The sequence below is a fragment of the Chlamydotis macqueenii genome, chromosome 1, assembly GCF_036417535.1.
Source record: "Chlamydotis macqueenii isolate bChlMac1 chromosome 1, bChlMac1.mat, whole genome shotgun sequence".
Lineage (NCBI taxonomy): Eukaryota > Metazoa > Chordata > Aves > Otidiformes > Otididae > Chlamydotis > Chlamydotis macqueenii.
The window spans coordinates 92,857,831-92,875,265 of NC_141556.1; the positions used below are offsets into that span (position 1 = coordinate 92,857,831).

The 17,435-nt window shown below is 40.6% G+C and overlaps 1 protein-coding gene across 2 annotated transcripts in view; it reads left to right on the forward strand.

Annotated features, from left to right (window-relative positions):
• Positions 1-17,435, forward strand: part of NME7 (NME/NM23 family member 7) — a 96,855-nt gene that overhangs the window by 30,848 nt on the left and 48,572 nt on the right. For both annotated transcript variants that reach the window (XM_086761570.1, XM_086761581.1), the window contains 3 exons: positions 1,933-1,983; positions 4,435-4,642; positions 7,943-8,048. In XM_086761570.1, the coding sequence (XP_086617696.1) occupies positions 1,933-1,983; positions 4,435-4,642; positions 7,943-8,048 (365 nt within the window). The remainder of the gene's footprint in view (positions 1-1,932; positions 1,984-4,434; positions 4,643-7,942; positions 8,049-17,435) is intronic.

Here is a 17,435-nt window from a genome sequence, read left to right on the forward strand (position 1 = left end):
TGCATACCTTTTTTCATATTTGCTTTCTGAAATTACTTGGTGAATTAGTTTCAGAAGATGATTTTCTGGTGAAGTAGTGAATAGTAAGCAAAAACTTCAGGCTATTTGCAGAGTGTAGGTTTGAAACTCGAGATTGCAAGAGTTCCTGTGACTAGCATAGTTTCTAAATCATATTTCTGCCTTAGTTATGAAATGCAAGGAAAGCATATTAGCTATATGGTCAATGAAAATATTTTGAATTTTGCATGGCTTATGCTTAGACTGAACTGAAAGCAACAAACCAGGAATTATTCAGTTACAATGAGCAGGTGGTCATTTTGATAAAAAGGCTAGAGAAAGCTGTGACTGCTCAAATATTTGTCACGGTTAGGAAAATTAAATTCTTCTTAGGTTCTTGAGGTAATTGCTTTCCTCTGGCAATATTTGGCTTAAGTCTGGACTGGAAATGGGAGAGAGGTGTGAAAAGTTGCATTGCAGGTGACAGAACCATGCCTTTGTTCAGACTTTGAATCTGTTATTGGAAAAACATGCAGATAATTTCTTTTGGTAAAGAGAGCTGCTCAAAGTGAAATCATGCAAAATCATGGGGACCAGAAGAAACCGGAAGACTATTTCTGCATGTAAAAACAATTCTACAACTGGGTTCTTTTAGTCTCCTTGCAGCTATGCTTTGATTATGAACTTTGTACCCAGACTAGGGGTGAGCAATATTGCTTACTTTCACCTGTCAGTGCTCCTGAAGAGCTTGTCCTTCTCCACAAATTCAAACTTCAGAACGTTTGGATTTGGAGTAAGCCAAGACCAAGCCTGCATTTCTGAACTGGAATTTTGAAGCTGCATATTAACAGTACTAGACTTGAAAACCCGCATGGATTTTTCTTGCTGTTGTCATGCGATAAAAAGTAGTGCAGTAAGCAAGAGTTAAACATGAGAAGCAGCTGGAGAAAAAAGCAGGGAAGAGAGTAGGTTGACTAGCTGCAGAGGGTAGTGGGGTGAAAAGCCATAGAATGGTATTCCCACTGGTGGATGGATGGTGCGTCTTTACCATGGTCTCTGAAATTTGTGTAGTTGGGTAGCTGAGCCCAGTGCTGCTAGCAGTGTGGCTGTGGTGATGTAGAGCTTGGAGAGGGGTGCGACCCTGTCTGAAAAGAATATCTTTTTGCTTCCAGTACCTGAGTAAAGGCTAAGTAACAGCTATGGCCTTTATTTGCCCAGCAATATAAGGAGCCCTCCTTGTTACAGAAACCCCATTGCTTTGGGAGAAAGCAGTGTGTAGTAACTGCTGTGTTCCCTGGGGGGAAGTACAAGACCAAATTGAGTTTTCAAGTGGGAAAGTGTGGGAGAAAGCAAGTTTTAATCTGAAGAGCATTGTGCTGCCTATGTGACTTGTAACATTTGAGGATACTGAATTCTGTTGTGCACCAGTGCAATCAAACACTAGCCTTGATAAGGAAATAAGTTCCAGTGAAGCAGATGAATTGTTTATTTATGCTTTAAAACCAAACTTCTTTAACCAGCATACACACTCAAACTGAGATGTAAGATGAAAACAGCATAACAGCAAATGGCTTGGCAAGAAAGTGACTCTGCTGCATTTATTTCTCAACCTGAGAATGTGGGGACCATGAGTGACCCTGAAAGTCCATGCTGTGGGCTTCACTAATTACTTCCTTCGCAGAGCAGGAGCATAAGGAGGAGACAGCTACAAGCTACACCTGTAGCCACACAAAATATGAAAGAAAGTTAAATATAGTTTCTGTTATTGGGCATGAACACCCCACAAGCTGTCCAGCTTGGGAAGACATATGCCTTTAGAAACATGTCGATGAATGATAGTTTGTGGTTTTGGGGGGAAGTTTTTTATACATATATATATATATATATGTATGTATGTGTATATATATCTATATCTATGTCTTTTTACTGTTCCAGAAAAGAAGCAGCTGATTTCTACGTAGACCATCAATCAAAACCTTTTTATAAGTAGGTATATCAATTTCAGCTTGACATGTATTAATCTTATTTATTGAATGCACAGGATTCGTTTACCATACTTGGTACTGCAGGACCACAGGAAAATCAGAACTTGTCGTAGTTGAGTGGAGCCTTTTGCAAAGTATGCACCTTGTTCATCTTCCTCCAGGGACAGATCCTTATTTCAGCTATCCAGGGTTTTAACTCACACTCTTTACAGCCTGATGATATCAGAAGAATGTCTTTGGTGTCTCAGAAGTGAAAATGCTCCTAGGCACAACTTCAAAGCCAAGGGAAGGAGCATCTTCAGGATCAGGGTGGAGCTTGCAGGTAATGAGAATTAGGGGGGAACACTTAGCTGTGAGAATTGATTTGGTAGCAAGTACCCCAAATCATAAGTAACTGAAGGATAGTGCATGGGGCAGTTGTTTACTGTACCCTTGGACAAAATGTCAAACTTCCATGGTGCTAGACTGCTCCACCTAACATGAACAACTTTAGTCTTTCTATAACTGACCAAATTGATGCTTATGACCCAGAGGTTGTGTCATTTCTACTTTGCCTGAAAGTGCCAACAAACAACTTACTTCTCCTCCCTCTGGTCTTGGCAGTCTGCCTCTTTTAGGAAGAGGGTGCAGCTCCGCCTTGTGTTTTTCAGCCAAGTTGGAACCTGGATTTGCACTGACTTAGTCAAAAGACCTGATGTCAGTACTGACATGAAGTGCTTGAGTATTAGGATCTGCTAGCTGCTCTCCTGCAACAGCACCTGGTTTATTGTGGGTCCAAAATCAAGCTGTTCACACAGCTGTGGCCCCTAGCTACGTCTGGTCATGTTGGAGATCAGAAGATTTAGAATAGCCTTTTCTTTGCTGAGTAAGCCTGCTTGAATATGTTGATAAATAAGCAAGAATTTTGCCTGTAGTGTTATTTCACAGATGTCTATCTGCACTAATGCTAATTATGTGAGGAACTGTAGCCTTTGTCCACTGTGAAGTGCTCGTTTCCCATCCTGCAGTACTACTGGCTACATCTTCGATATAGGGTTTTTATCTAAATTAGAAACAAATAGTTATAAAGCATTACAAATCATATAGAACAAGAATCTTCAAGGCAGTGAAATGTAAAATCTCTGACTCATTTGTATTAAGCATTATATTACTGGTCTTTAAATTCAGGTTTGGTTTGCAAGTTTGCTAGTCAATATAAGTCTAGTGAATAGTATGGAAAAATAGCAATTCTACTTGTTTGGAAAATAATGTTTTTCATGTTAAAAAGTTAAATTTTAAAAATTTATTTAAAATTCAAGATTAGTCTGTACTGTAAGCAATGTTGTAGAAATTGCTTTTTTTTCTTGAATGTATGTATGTGTAAGCCATTTAACCATATCCTAAACAAGCAGTGTCTGACCAGCAGAACCTGAGCTCCAGTAGCTTTTCCCCATGTAGTTTCTTTATGTTTATGTAACTTTTGGTAGTTTTAATACCATTCCTATAGCAAAGAACTACTAAGATTTCTCTTCTCTTCTTGCCTACTGATCATTGCATAAATTATCATTAGGAAGAAGGTGGTTGGAGAAGCACACACATCCACAGTTATAATTGTGTAAAGCTTTTTTTTTTTTAAAGAAAGTAGTACAAAAAGCATTGAGTCAACTTTCTCCTTTGTTGATTCTGTCCAGACTACACAGTGAAAAGGCAGGCTTGTTGGTATGCATGTTTTGTAAAGATACGGAATTATAGTTACGGTGTTTTGCTAAGTTTTTAAATAGAACATTTGGGTTTCCAATTTTAGGTGGTTGTTTTTCGTGTAAATGAGGTGGTCAGGACAGGAGGCAGGCTGCTTCTGACAATCTCTCCTCCTCAGATTCATCCCATTAAAATCTCTTGACTTCTGCTTATACCAGGATGTGATAAATCATTTTGGTTAAGTCTCCTCTCCCCTGCAAATTTTCCATATTTTATTTCTCCCTTCTTTCCCACTTTGGATTTTGGCTGGGAAAAATCCATGGGAGAGATACGTGGGGCAGTGGAGCAATCCATCCTCACAGCAGTGCTGAAGTTCTGTCAGTGGGGAACACACACAGGGCATGTATGAGGATCCTGAAATCCTGCTGTGCAAAAGAGGCATGCTTAGGAATCGTTTCTGTCACACTAATGATTATCAGGGTCTCTGTCACCGTTGCCTGTACTGATCTTTTAAAAATTCTTTTGAAATCTGATATACTACACAATATCTTGAGTGAGTTTGTATTATCTGGTTCTTTTTCTATAACCATAATAAGAAGAGAAGGTGCGCACATGACCTAGTCCAGCCTCCTCCTCAAAGCGGAGCCAACTTCAAATTTAGATCAGGTTGCTCAAGGCCTTGCTGAGTTGAGTTCTGAACATCTCCACTAGATCATGTATTTTTGTTGGTTTTAATTTGTGACGTGGATCACCATGTGCTGTTTCCATTTTGCAGTGACCTTCTCCAGTTCATAACAAGTGGTCCTATTGTTGCTATGGAAATCTTAGGAGACGATGCAGTTTGTAAATGGAAAACATTACTGGGGCCAGCAAACTCTGCAGTGGCTCAGACTGATGCACCAGACAGCATTAGAGCAAATTTTGGACTTGATGGCCTAAGAAATGCAGCTCATGGCCCAGATTCAGTTGCTTCAGCTGCTCAAGTAAGTTTTTGACTGTGTTTGTTCATTGAGGTTTACTTTTACTTTATCCAGTAACAACTGGGTCAGGAATTCCTGATATTTTTTTTCCCCACTTCAGTTCAAAACTAGTTTAGATACTCTTCATGGATCTTTTTTAGCATGGAAAAACAAACTGTCTGAAAACAGAAATCATGTTTATCTTTGTCACAAGGGGGAACCTTGGGCACTTTGATCAGGAGAGCATGCCTGGTCATTTTTAATGTCTTCTGTACATCACAAACATTGAGTTAATTGCATAGTCTGCGTAATCTACCTATAGGCTACCAATGTTGGTCAAAAAAAGAAAGGGATTAAACAATTAAATCCTTTTGTGCCCTCCTGTGTTTTGCTTATCTGTTCTCATCCACAGTCCTCGCTAGTCCTCTACCTGCAGCCATTATTCAGAATGAATAATTATGAAAACAGGCCACTTTATATTGCTTTGTGTTTTAAGACGTAATACAGTGGGCCTGGCTTTGAGGACATCGGTTCTCTTTTGCTTTGTTTGCAGTGTGTCTTTCCTTAGTGTTAAGAAAAATCCCTGGCACTGGGTGACAGGTATTACCAGCATTTCTACAGAATGGAGGTGACTATTTGTGTGTGTTGTTGTGGAGTAGATATGCTGAGGTATGATGGCAAGAATAAAATTCACCTCATAATTGATTGATATTGCGCTGTGGTATCTTAGCTCTACACCAGCACAGAAAAGAAACCAGTTGTTGCTTCCTTGATCCTAGCATTTTCTCTATTTAAATTGGAACAGCTGCAATAGCACAACTGGAGAGAGACTTGCCCCACAATACCTAATAAGCTGCCAAGTGTTGTATACTAGAAAATAGGTGTAGAGATTATATCCCGGTCATCAGGGCAGAGGTAGTCAGCCTCTCCTTCTGGCTGGCTGTTAGGCCGCGTGGCATAGCAAGCTAACTGCAAAGCGTGGGTGCGTTTCTGCTGGTCAAGCACTCATCTCACTTACCTGCACCGTGCCTGGGCTGCTCGATCCTCTTATTTGTCTCTGGTTTGGACAAGAAATACGCTGGACCTGAAGTACTTTTTCTGCTGGCAAACTTGAGGAAGATGGTACGTAGTCAGAAGGACTTTGAATAAAATTAGTCTTTTTTGATGAAGGAGAATTTTAGTCAGAAAAGTCTATACTTCTGGTTAAATAGCTAGATGTCTTCCTATATAAGGGTGAAAGTTTCTCTTTGTTCCTGTGTACTGTCATGACAACTGTGCCAGCTTTTGAAGCAAGAGTGTAGGAAAGAGTATCTATTAGCATAAAATTTTGATTAGAAGCATAACTATGTGCTTTGGCTTAAGTTTGTTGTTCTTTTTACATTTCATTATTTTTGAAATGCTGTTTGAAGGCCCCAGTCATCTGCAGTATTTTTATGACTGGGATTATTTTGCTGAACTTCTGCAGGTGTGTGCATCTTTTGTGGTGTTACTGATACCAATCTTCAATAAATCAACCAAAATTGTGAATTTAATACCCCTGTGCCTATTTTAATTTAGTAGGCCCAGTATTATAGGGCTGTATAGCAGTTACCATGGAAACTAGTTGGCTGCACCTTGCAGAAGCTTTGCTGAAAAGAAGGAAATAAAAGATGAAGAGACCTAAACAAACTCTTCTGAAGGAAAACCAAAGTCCCAGCCACATCTAATGAATGTATTGTAAACAGAACAGTTAGAGTAGAAGACTGAATTGTTCTTTTGGAGGTTAAATGACAAGTGAAAGTATGCCTCTTGTGTACTCTAAGCTGTTATCTCTCGGCAGACCAAATTTTGGAATGTCTTTAGATCAGGAATTAAGGGAAAGGAAAATAATTTTCTTTTTAAGGCTTCACATGGTATTAGTTTGGCATTTCATTATCCTAGTCCTTCAGCATTATTTAGTTATTGTCCTTTTCTGATTTTTAGTGGATAAAACAAAGTGTTAAATATTGTAAATATTTTGCTGCCTTTTCACGGCTGTTTCTTTTGGAGTAAACACTAGTTAACAGAGTGGGACAAGGTCTTAGAAGCATGCAGCATTTTATTAGTAGAAGGATGTAGGAAACGAACCCTGTTGTCTCAGATATGTCCAATTAAAATATGAATCATTTGCTAGGAGAAAAACAAAAACCATTTTCCCTTCTATTGAAAGATCCATTAGTTTGAGCATATAATTGTTCAAATAAGGATTACAGGAATCATCAGAGTGCCATGAGCTAAAGACTGGGAGGCAGCTAAGTCTATTGCAGCTGAATTGAGCTAGTAAATTAAATGAGACAGTTCCAGGAAATGGCACTGCTACTGTTAACACAGGAAAAAAATCAGATGGATTCATTAGTAGTATCTCCAGGATATTATTATTTCCCTTAAATAGAAATTCCTCAATTCTCTTAACTGATATTTGACCAATAGGTCTGAAATGGAATCTGTGTTTTAAGCATTTGACTAATGTTTATTGGGAGGTTGTTTAACATATGTGAATAAATGGTATGTAAAAAGTGTGAAGCTGGCAGTCAACAATGAAAAAATATCACTGAGGAAAGAAGCCTGCCTGTCAAGCTCACCCCAGAATGGTCTAAGACCCAAGCTATGTGATACCTGAATAGTGATGGTGGGAAGAAAGGAAGTGATTGAAGGCAAAAAAGGTTATTTTGATTCATCGCAGAAATCAGAGCAATTGAGTTCATTTCAATGAGATTGAAAAAAAAAAATAGGGTAAATAAGGCATGAGGAGTAAGTCAACAATTTTAGACAAAGTTTAGTTGTTTAAAACAAAAAGGAAAAAAGTTGTAAACAAATGAGATGGAGGTCAGTTTTGTATATGGAAAGAAAACATGCTGACAGATCCATGGTAGTTGCACTTTTGCTCATATAGTGGAAAAGATTATGTGAAAAGAAGGAAGACAAAATATGTGTATCTGGGAGTGGATTTGGGAAAGATACTGAGGAAAGAGAGAGAGAATTCAGAAAGCTGGGAACACCTCTACCAAGTGATTGTGGCAGCAGCATTTTGAATGCTCTGAATGGAAATGGATTGCATTGCAGAAGTGAAAAGAAAGACATTGCAAGAAATATTCAAATCATGCTTTTATGATTGTAGCAATAGGGCCAGAGAGGGAAAGATATATTTGAGAGAATATTATAGGGAAAAAGTATTTGTAGCACAAAAATCTGTAATTAAGGTTTATCTTCTGTGACCATGGATACATCAGATGTTGTTACGTATGATAAAAGCTGATATATGCAGCTAGATCAAACTAAAATGTATTCAACTACAATTGTTTTCAGGAGCTGGAGTTGTTCTTTCCCTCCAGTGGAGGTCATGGACCAGTCAACAGTGCAAAATTCACTAACTGTACTTGTTGCGTTATTAAGCCTCACGCAGTTAATGAAGGTAAGCAATGCAGATACTGGAGGTGAAAGCAATGTGTGCTTCATTGTATCCATGATAATTTCTCTGCCCTCTTTAGGGAGAATGAGACTGCAAGAGCATGGGGTATATTTCATGGTACATGCAAAAGTATGCAAATATGTTGTCTTTCATACACCTTTAGTATTTCTGCAGCCCAGTTCCATGAAAAGCAGAGCATGTGCTTTCCATGTGGATACTTGTTGATTTCAGAATAAGAAGTGAGAGGTGAAAAAAAGAATGATAAAAATATACATGAGATTTTGTTAATCTTACTGTGACAGCTTACCATGTCGTTGCCTCTATGTGCTCACCACAGTCATCTGCTGGAGGTTAGCATCCTCATGGCAGAGTGAAAGCAGGACACTGCCCGTACTGCAGGGGCTTCCACTCATGCAGTAATACAGGATGTTAAAACTACTCACAAAGGGAGATTTGTGCCGATAGGAATCTTGCCCTGCTGAATGCAGTCAGGATGGAAAGCAGAAAAGGCTTATTTACTCTATGAAAGTGAGCCAAAGACCTAAAGTGTTTGTTGGACTCCATGATGCTTTCCGTGCTGGAGAATGCCTTGTGAGCTCACCATATGAGTACTGGAAATGTTTAGTGCCCAACTGTTGCCATACAAAAATAGTCTCACTTTTGTGTCCTGTACTTAGATACAGCACCATGTGTAGGAGCAGTGAGTGCAGTAAAATGTTTTGGCTCTGGCACTGCAACAGTGTTTTTGAGTGCAGAATAAATATTGCTATGTGAGAGCATTGAGATTTTTCTTAGTAAGATGCAGAGCACACTGCAACATTTTAATCACTTCTCTGTGGATAGCTGAAATGGAAAGGGCAGAAGTGGCTGTAGCAGTTTCCAGGCCTTTCACACCTCAAGTGGGATGTCTGGAGAGCTTGCTGAAAAAAAAATGGTTTTCACAAGAAAGACTCTTGCACTGACTGCTGATAATATGCCTGTTATCTCTTTGAGGCCTTGCATGGTATCTGCTACTGATAAGTCTGCCATGCAGCAAAGACAGTGTGGTGTTCCTTTTACAGAAATATGGGCAGCAGCTGGGACTGTGATCCTACCTAGCTAAATGTTTGCAGAGGACAAACTTTTCCATGGCAGGATTGTTAGGGTCCTTAATTTGATTGTGAAAATAGCAAAGTGGATGGCTTAGGCTGTGCTTTCTTATACTTGAGATATTATTTCTATTACGTATAGGGACTCAAACTCTTAGTGAGCTCTGACTGTCCCTTCTTGCTTTTGATCTTCTTCATTTCTGTAGATTTCATAGTGCCCTGTCTGTTACTTTCTTTTTTATTGAACTTCTCAGAATTTTTCTGAATTACAACAGGACAAATTCTGGCCCTTTTTGCACTCCCCTCTGGGTGTGTGAGTGTCTGGGGGAAGTGGGGATGGTGAGAGAGAGAGAGCAAGAAAGAGGAACAGGTACAGATAAACAGAAATTGTAAGTGCACACCCAGCTTTGCAGTGTGAGCACTAGAAAGACTGGGCTAAGGTTGAGCTTAATATCCACTATATAGTCCTTTTTCTCACACCACAGAGGGCTGTAAAGGCAGACCACAGCTGCCAAACAGCAACTAAAATTTGAAAGACAAAGTGTAACTTGTGTGAGCATTCTCCATCCATACAGCTTTGATTACGACCCCCAACAGAATGAAGAAATCAAAACTGAATTTTCTTTTCTAAGTCATCAAAGCATTTTATAAATTTTAAATTAATATAAAGAGTGATGGAATTCAGGGACTGGCTATTCTTTTACCTTACTAAGCTCTGTTGTTCTTGCCTGTTCTCTCCAACATTACTTTGAGTATTTCAAAAGCTACAGATGCTGAGGTGGTCTTGTAAAACCTTCCAGAAGTCTGGCTTCTGACAGGGAGTTGGGCTTAGAGAAGGGAAGAGTTACTGTGGCTGGGCAGCAGCCTCCATCTTTGGCTGAGAGCACTGATGTGGCTTCATATTGCAACTGGATTGGTTCCAGTCTGCCATGCAAGGCAAGATGAATCTTTCATCACAAAAGCTGCAGGAACTCTCCAACATCAGCCCAATGGGCCAGGTGTGTCGCAGGAGAGAGGATTTGGCTTTCTTAACCTGTCCTCTTCTGTCTGTCTTAGTCTTTCTCGTGTTCTTCTTCAGCCTATTTTTGTGAGCAACAACAAAAATGTCACTGACTGGCATCCTTTTTGCTTCACTTGGTCTTCTTATAAAGCACTTTGCATTGTTGTAGTTGGAAGAAACATGCACAACAGAGTAGAGAGCTGTGTGCTAGCGTTGCTGCAGGTTTTGGATATCTTAATTCTGAAATTACTCTCTTACGATTAAACTGCTTGTTCTGAAGTTCCTATGAAGGAACATAGCCTTTGCCTCCTATAGATTTTAAAGCTTTTAAAGTTTTGAGCATGTTGTATATCCAGTGGCAGACTGTCTCTACAGAAATGCCACCATTCCTCCTTCCCAGCGCAGACTGTTTTGAAGTCAGGGAATAGCATGCTGAAAGGATTTGAGGGGACCAAACAATCTGCTCAGAGCTCCCAGCTGCTTGCCTGAAATAGGCAGACAAGAAGGGAGAAGTCCAGCTTTAGAGACTGGAGAGCAGAGAGATGGCAGCGGAGCAGGTTGGCCTCATGGGATTGTGTATCTGTAGGCAGAAAGTTTGAGAACGGAAGGGCTGGCGTATTTGGGTTCAGCAATCCGTGACAGAGCCAGGAGGCCCTGCTCATCTCATCTCCCTTTTAAAGGTTGTTAGCAACTGTGTTCAGCGATACCCGAGACGTTCTGGTTATGCCAGTAACATCTGCTGTATCTCAGTTGAAGTAGATGCTATAGCAACTAGTGAGCTGCCCTTTTGGCAAAATTGCATGTAGGAAACTTCGTGGACTTAAAAATAAGCAACTTGTTTACCCCCAGCAACAGTGCTTCTAGCTGTGGCTGTCCACCCTGCTGTTTCTGGTGGGGAGAATGTAAGTGGAAACACAGCAGCTGGAGAGGAAAGGAAATTCTGTAAGGCCATCGGTGTGAGAAGGTGGTTTCGTGGAGGCACAGAGAGGAATTTATGTGGGTCAAAGCAGCAGAGCCTCTTATGCATTGCAGATTTGATTTGTGCTGCACAAATTTTCAGTATTGAGTATCTAAAATTAAACCTTTTTTTGCCATTTCCTACGCACTGCTGAGGCTTTGAACTTCATTATTGAGTTACCATGAATATAATCTGCTCATTACACATGTACAATTCTGTGAAGTTTCACTTACATGCTTGAGCTTAAACAGAGCTTTAGTCTTTATTCTTGCAGAAACGTTTGACCAAATTCATTATTTGAATTTTGCTTTCCAGTCCTTTTCCCAGTGTTTCTTTTTCCTCTAGAGTCCATTGCATAACTGATTCTTAGAAGGAAAATGTCTTTCCATCCTGGAAGATGATTTGCTTTAACCACAGCTGTAAGCTAGTGAGCTTTTCAGTGAGCTTACTTTGCTGTCAAAAGGCTGGATCTAATCTCTGGTTTACACTGGTTAATTCTCAGCCAGTCCTCTCTTAGAAACTGCCTTTGACTACCGTAAAGGGTTTATAGGGTTCCTATCCAGGGACAAAGCAGTGGAAAAGCACTGTTGGTTTTATCTCTGGCCTTGCTGACCCACTCCTGATGGGTACAGAAACATCTGTTGCTAGGCAGTCGCAGCAGCCTGACCACCTGCAGCCGGGCCCGGTGCAGGCTCATGCACATGATAAGTCCTGTAAGTGGGAGTACCCAAAATGTTTGCCAGGCTGCAGAGGAACTCTGGGGCCTGATAAAGGGTGTTGAGGGAGTTACATGAAGTTTAACTTCTGCTATCAAGGGTGCTGGTAATGCTGGAGGGGTGGTATTGCTTGCCCTCTAGGAACATGTATCATACACATATCTTAAGTAAGGCAATAGCTATTCTGTCAGTCTGGTGTCAGCAGAAAGCTAACCGCATCCTGGGCTGCATCAAAAGAAGCGTGGCCAGCAGGTTGAGGGAGGTGATTCTGCCCCTCTACTCCACTCTGGTGAGACCCCACCTGGAGTATTGCATCCAGCTCTAGAGCCCCCAACATAAGAAGGACATGGACCTGTTGGAGTGAGTTCTTGTGAGGGCCACAAAGATGATCAGAAGGCGGGCTGAGAGAGTTGGGGCTGTTCAGCCTGGAGAAGAGGAGGCTCCGGGGAGACCTTTATAGCAGCCTTCCAGTACCTAAAGGGGGCTTTAGGTCAGGAAAGATGGGGAGAAAATCTTTAGCAGGGCCTGTTGTGATAGAATGAGGGGTAATGGTTTTAAAATAGAGGGAGGTGGATTCAGAGTGTCTATAAGGAAAAAATTTTTTGCAATGAAGGTGGTAGAATACTGGCACAGGTTGCTCAGAGAGGTGGTTGATGCCCCACCCCTGGAAACATTCAAGGCCAGGTTGGGCGGGGCTCTGAGCAACCTGATCTGGTTGAAGATGTCCCTGCTTCTTGCAGGGGGGTTGGACTAGATGACCTTTAAAGGTCCCTTCCAACCCTAACGATTTTATGATTCTAGGTTCAGTTTAGTGCCCTGAGGAGTTATGACTCGACTGGTTTGTCAGCAGAAATAGCACTTTGTAGATCACTGGGTGGGATTAACTAATGTATTCATGTGTAACAGTTTAGTCATGTTTGCTGTAGGGATCAGAATTTGGTATTTCATGACTAGTTTAAAGTTTCTTTGATGTGGCTTTTACTTAATTCCTTTGAAAAATGAGCAGGGAAAAATTATGAAAATGGTGGTGATCAGGCAATAGAGGTTGAGGTCAGAAGTGTGTTATATTTCACATTTTGTACTTAATTTACAGCACAGAGCTTGTGAAGTGAAGTCCTGCCCTCCTTTTTTGCACTCCCAGGTTGAGTTACGGGGTCTCCTAATGTCAGAGTTTTGCCAAATCCAAATTTGGGGCTAGAACTGTGTGACAAACTTGAAAAGCAAAACTGCCAGTAAGGAATTCATTGAACCTGATGCAAACTGAAAGGTCTGCCTAGAGGTAAGGAAGCCTCTATAGTCTTGAGAGCTCCTAGATGTGAGACTGGCTACCCAGGCAGGTTTGTTCTAGTATGTGTTAAGCTTTTTTTTAACATTGCTAGTAAGTTAAACCCTTGCCCTTCTTTTCCAATAATAGTTTAAAAAAAAACTTAGAGTGCTATCTTCCACATTATTATTTAACTAAAATTTAAGACTTATAGAAAAAAAAAAAAGGAACAGTAGTGAATTCTTTCCAAGGGGAAGAGAAGTTCAATGGAAATGTGCATTTAGACCTGCTCTGAGTGGATGATAAATCTTAAGAGTGCTCCTACCTTAACTTAATACCTACTGAACTGCTTTAGAAATTCGTAGACCTTTATATTGATCAACAAAATACTGCATGACAGGTAACCATATGTTCTGGTTTTGTTTAGTGAGGGGTGGTCTAAGGTGGTAGCTCCCCTTTGTTCAGTGGACTCGGCCAGGCCTAGGCTGAGCCAATTGGTAGCATAACGTTCTCTGATAACGCCTCCGCGATGAAGTATTTAAGAAGGGGAAAACAGAAAAAAAATGGAGAAGAAGATGTGAAGCAGCTGAGTGGGGGCAGGGAGGGGGAGGCGCGAACCTTGTGGCCTTGCAGGCCTCACCCTCTGGCCGCCCGCCGGGCGGCTGACCGGGCCCAACTCAGCCCGGCCTGGCTGCAAGAAGTGGAGAGGAGATGAGAAGTGAATAAGATGTAAAAAGGATCCTGAGAGGCGTCTGCCAGCCTGTTGTGAGGAACGGCTGCAGACGCCAAGGTCAGTGAAGGAGGGGGAGGAGTAATGCGGCTCCTGGCCAAGATTCCTCTGCAGCCTGTGGTGAAGACCATGGTGGAGCAGGTTGTCCCCGTGCAGCCCATGGAGGCCCACGGAGGAGCAGAGATCCACCTGCAGCCTGTGGAGGACCCCATGCAGGGGCAGGTGGATGCCTGAAGGCAGCTGTGGCCCATGGAGGGCCCGCTGGGGCAGCTGTTCTAGAGGGACTGTACTCTGTGGAAGAGATGACCCATGCCAGAGCAGTTTCACAAAAGACTGTGGCCCGTGGGAGGGACCCCACGATGGAGCAGGGGAGGAATGCGAGGAGTTCTTCCCCCGACCATGAAGCAGTGGCATAAAACAACGCGTGATGAACTGACTGCAACCCCCATTCCCTCTTCCCCCCTGTGCTGCTCAGGGTTGGGGGGAAGGTGGTAGAGATAATGTTAAGCCTGGGAAGAGGGAGGGGTGGGGGGAGGTTATCTTTTTCCCTGTCTCATTCTCCTGCTAGTTTTAGAAATAAATGAGTATTTTTCCCCAAGTCGAGTCTGTTTTGCCCGTGACGGTAACTTCAAGGATTTCTCCCTGTCCTTATCTCAAACGTCGAGCTGTTTTTCCTTATATCATCTCCCCCTCTTCTCTCGGAGGGTGGGGGAGTGAGAGAGAGACTGCGTAGTCTGGTCTCAATCGGGGCTGAACTATGACACCATAAGAATCATCTTTCCTTATGAAGACTTTGAAAAATTTTAATTCAGAGAGTAATTCCTTGCTCCAGAGACAAACCTAATTTTTACAAAAAGAACACCAAGGATAGTAGTTCAGTCTCAAGCAGGTACAGAAACAGGATTCACTTACGTAGGATCTCAAATGAAGTTACTTTACAAGAGAGAGTGGGGAGAGAAGGACTAAAATCCAACATTTTAGTAGATTATATGTCTGACTGCAAACAACTGAAGAGCTGTTCCTGACACACGCAATATACTTGTTGCTCTTTCAAAGAGAGAAGGCATCACTGTGAAAATGTCCAGTTGGCTTCTGAAGTTTGCTAAGTATAGTTACATGTATGTAGTTAGGAAAGGAAATAAGCTGGAAAAGAAGAGGAGGATGAGATAGAAGACGTGCAAATCTCATCATTCTCAGCACTGGGATTCTATGTCATTGTTTTTTATCAAGATGATTTGTATTCATTAGGTAAAATTTTTTAAAATTGTAAACAAATTCTGAATTTTTTTTTAACTCTGGGTTTTTAGACATAGTTTTGAGTAACTCATTTTTATTTTCAGGAAACTTAGAAGTAGAGCAAGATTTTCAGAAGGCTGTTTTCTCGTACTTGAGAAAAAATGAGGAAAGTAATTTTCTCATAAGTAATCTGAAAGTATATCTTCTGTCTGTGACAAGTTTGCATAATAGATGAGTCAAGTGCAGATGCTGTGGACTTCACCTCATTGTGGGCAGAACTTTTCTTTGTATCTTGTCTAAAAGGTTGAGTGCAAAGGGGCATCAGTGATAGCCTTGATACACTCAACAATTAGAAGCCTAGAAGGAACTGTTTGAAGATAGAATCTGCAAATGGGAAAAAAGTGAGATGAATGCAAATCTTTGCAGATGCTTCAAAGAAGTACTGTGGATCATTTGAGATGTGACCTCTGGATATTCCCACGTGCAATACAACAATCTTAGTGCTTCAATCATGTGAAAACTATCTAGTAAAGCATTACACTGTCAGATGCAGGCGTTTTTTTTTTTTTTTTTTCAGATGGATTTGCCCAGGCAAAAGATGTATTTATGAAAAATTAAATGCACTTAGTTTCTTATGTTTTCCTTGAATATATTATATACAGGATGTTGAAGTGGTTGGTGGTGTCTCATGGTGCTGGGATTTTGTTTGTTTGTTTTCTCTTTAAAAAAGCTAGAAAAAAGTGATTAAAATGAAAACATCCTACTTTAGCACTTTAGCAGCATTTTCTAGGGAAAAAAAAATAGCTTCAATGAGGACAGTAGTCCATCCACTTCCATCTGTGTTTTAAATTCTTTGCTGTAGTTATGATGTCTGGTTTTGAAACCAAGCCTATGTTGCTTCTTGGTTAATTTCCTGCATAAAGCTTTAGCTGCTTGGCATTGGCTTCCCGGCTTAGACTGACTTTGGATTTCAGTGGCTGGTGGGGAAGTGACGTATTTTTTCAAAGTATTAAAAATATATTTTACATTTGAATTGATTAAGGTAGAGGAGGAGAGGAGGAGATATACTTCAGAGAAAAAAAACAGGTCAAATGGAACAGCCAATCCTTGCTGAAGCTTATAAGTATCCTCCCGCTATTGGAACGAGAGTGTTCCCAATAGTCTTCTGTAGACTTCTTTTAGTGGTGCTCCTGTTGCAGAAAATCATCTCTGTGCAGACACGATGGTGTTAACATAAAAAAAATAATTAAAAAAAAGACATTAGGAATGATGTTTATTACTGCATTTTGGGATTTTCATTCTTAAAAGGTTAGAAAAAAGTTAATGCTAAGAGTGGTCTGGGGCATTTCAGGCTAATGAAACTTCTTTCATACTAAGGAAACTGATGAATCAAGAGGATGTAATTTCATTTCAACCACTTAGATAGTGATTATATGATGGACATTTACCAGCATGTCTTTTTGAAGGACAATATGTTTTGCTGATCTCTGAATTCTCTAAGTATGCCTTCCATAAAGAAAGATAAAACAGAGCCAGATAATCTAATTCACTTGAATATCACTGCCTTCTTCAAAGTTGCCTTCTGTTGCTGTTAAGAAACCAAAATTTTTCTTTAGTGAAATAATTTGTGTGTTGAGATCTGTGCAGCATAAGCATCTGCGTAGCTTTAAATGTTTTCTTGAACATTGGACTGGACATGAGCATGTCAAATTAAAAGCGCTTTATAAGTGAAGTCTTGTCACCCATCCTTGGAGTAGTTCTTGTCAAAATTGTCATTAGTGACTTGGATGGGGAAGGAGCATGCTTACAGTGTTTGCAAATGGTAGCAAGCACCTACAACAGTTTTGGAGGATGTGATTAGAATTCAGAACGTTCCTGATGAACTGCAGAAATGAAGCAATGTGAAGAAAATGAAACTGAATATAAATGATTACATAGCACTACGATGGAGGAGGGAAGATAAATGCATAAATATAAAATAAAGAAGAACTGGCAGGGTATCAGTGAAAAGACTGTAGCAAAATGGTTGGTATGTCGTAAGCACAATCAGTGTTCACAATGTTGGACACACTTTGTTTAGGTTTTTTTTTTTTCAGTAACTAGTTCTGCTCAGTGCTGGTGAGAACGCAGCTTGTGTGCTATGTCCAGTTTCTGGGCTCTGTTTCAGAAATGGAGAGCAAAAAGAGTAAGAGATATAGGCAATGAAAACTTGAAGGGTTTCATTTATTTAACCTGAGACGGAGAGGACAAGAATATATAGCTTTGTGTATGTAAATGTGGAAAATATGTGCGTATTTACTAATTTAGATGAAAAAGTATTTAATCTAGTAATTAAGGAAAACTTCACTGATCTGATATCTGGGAATGTAGTGGAACTTTTGTTACCAGGAGTTTTTGA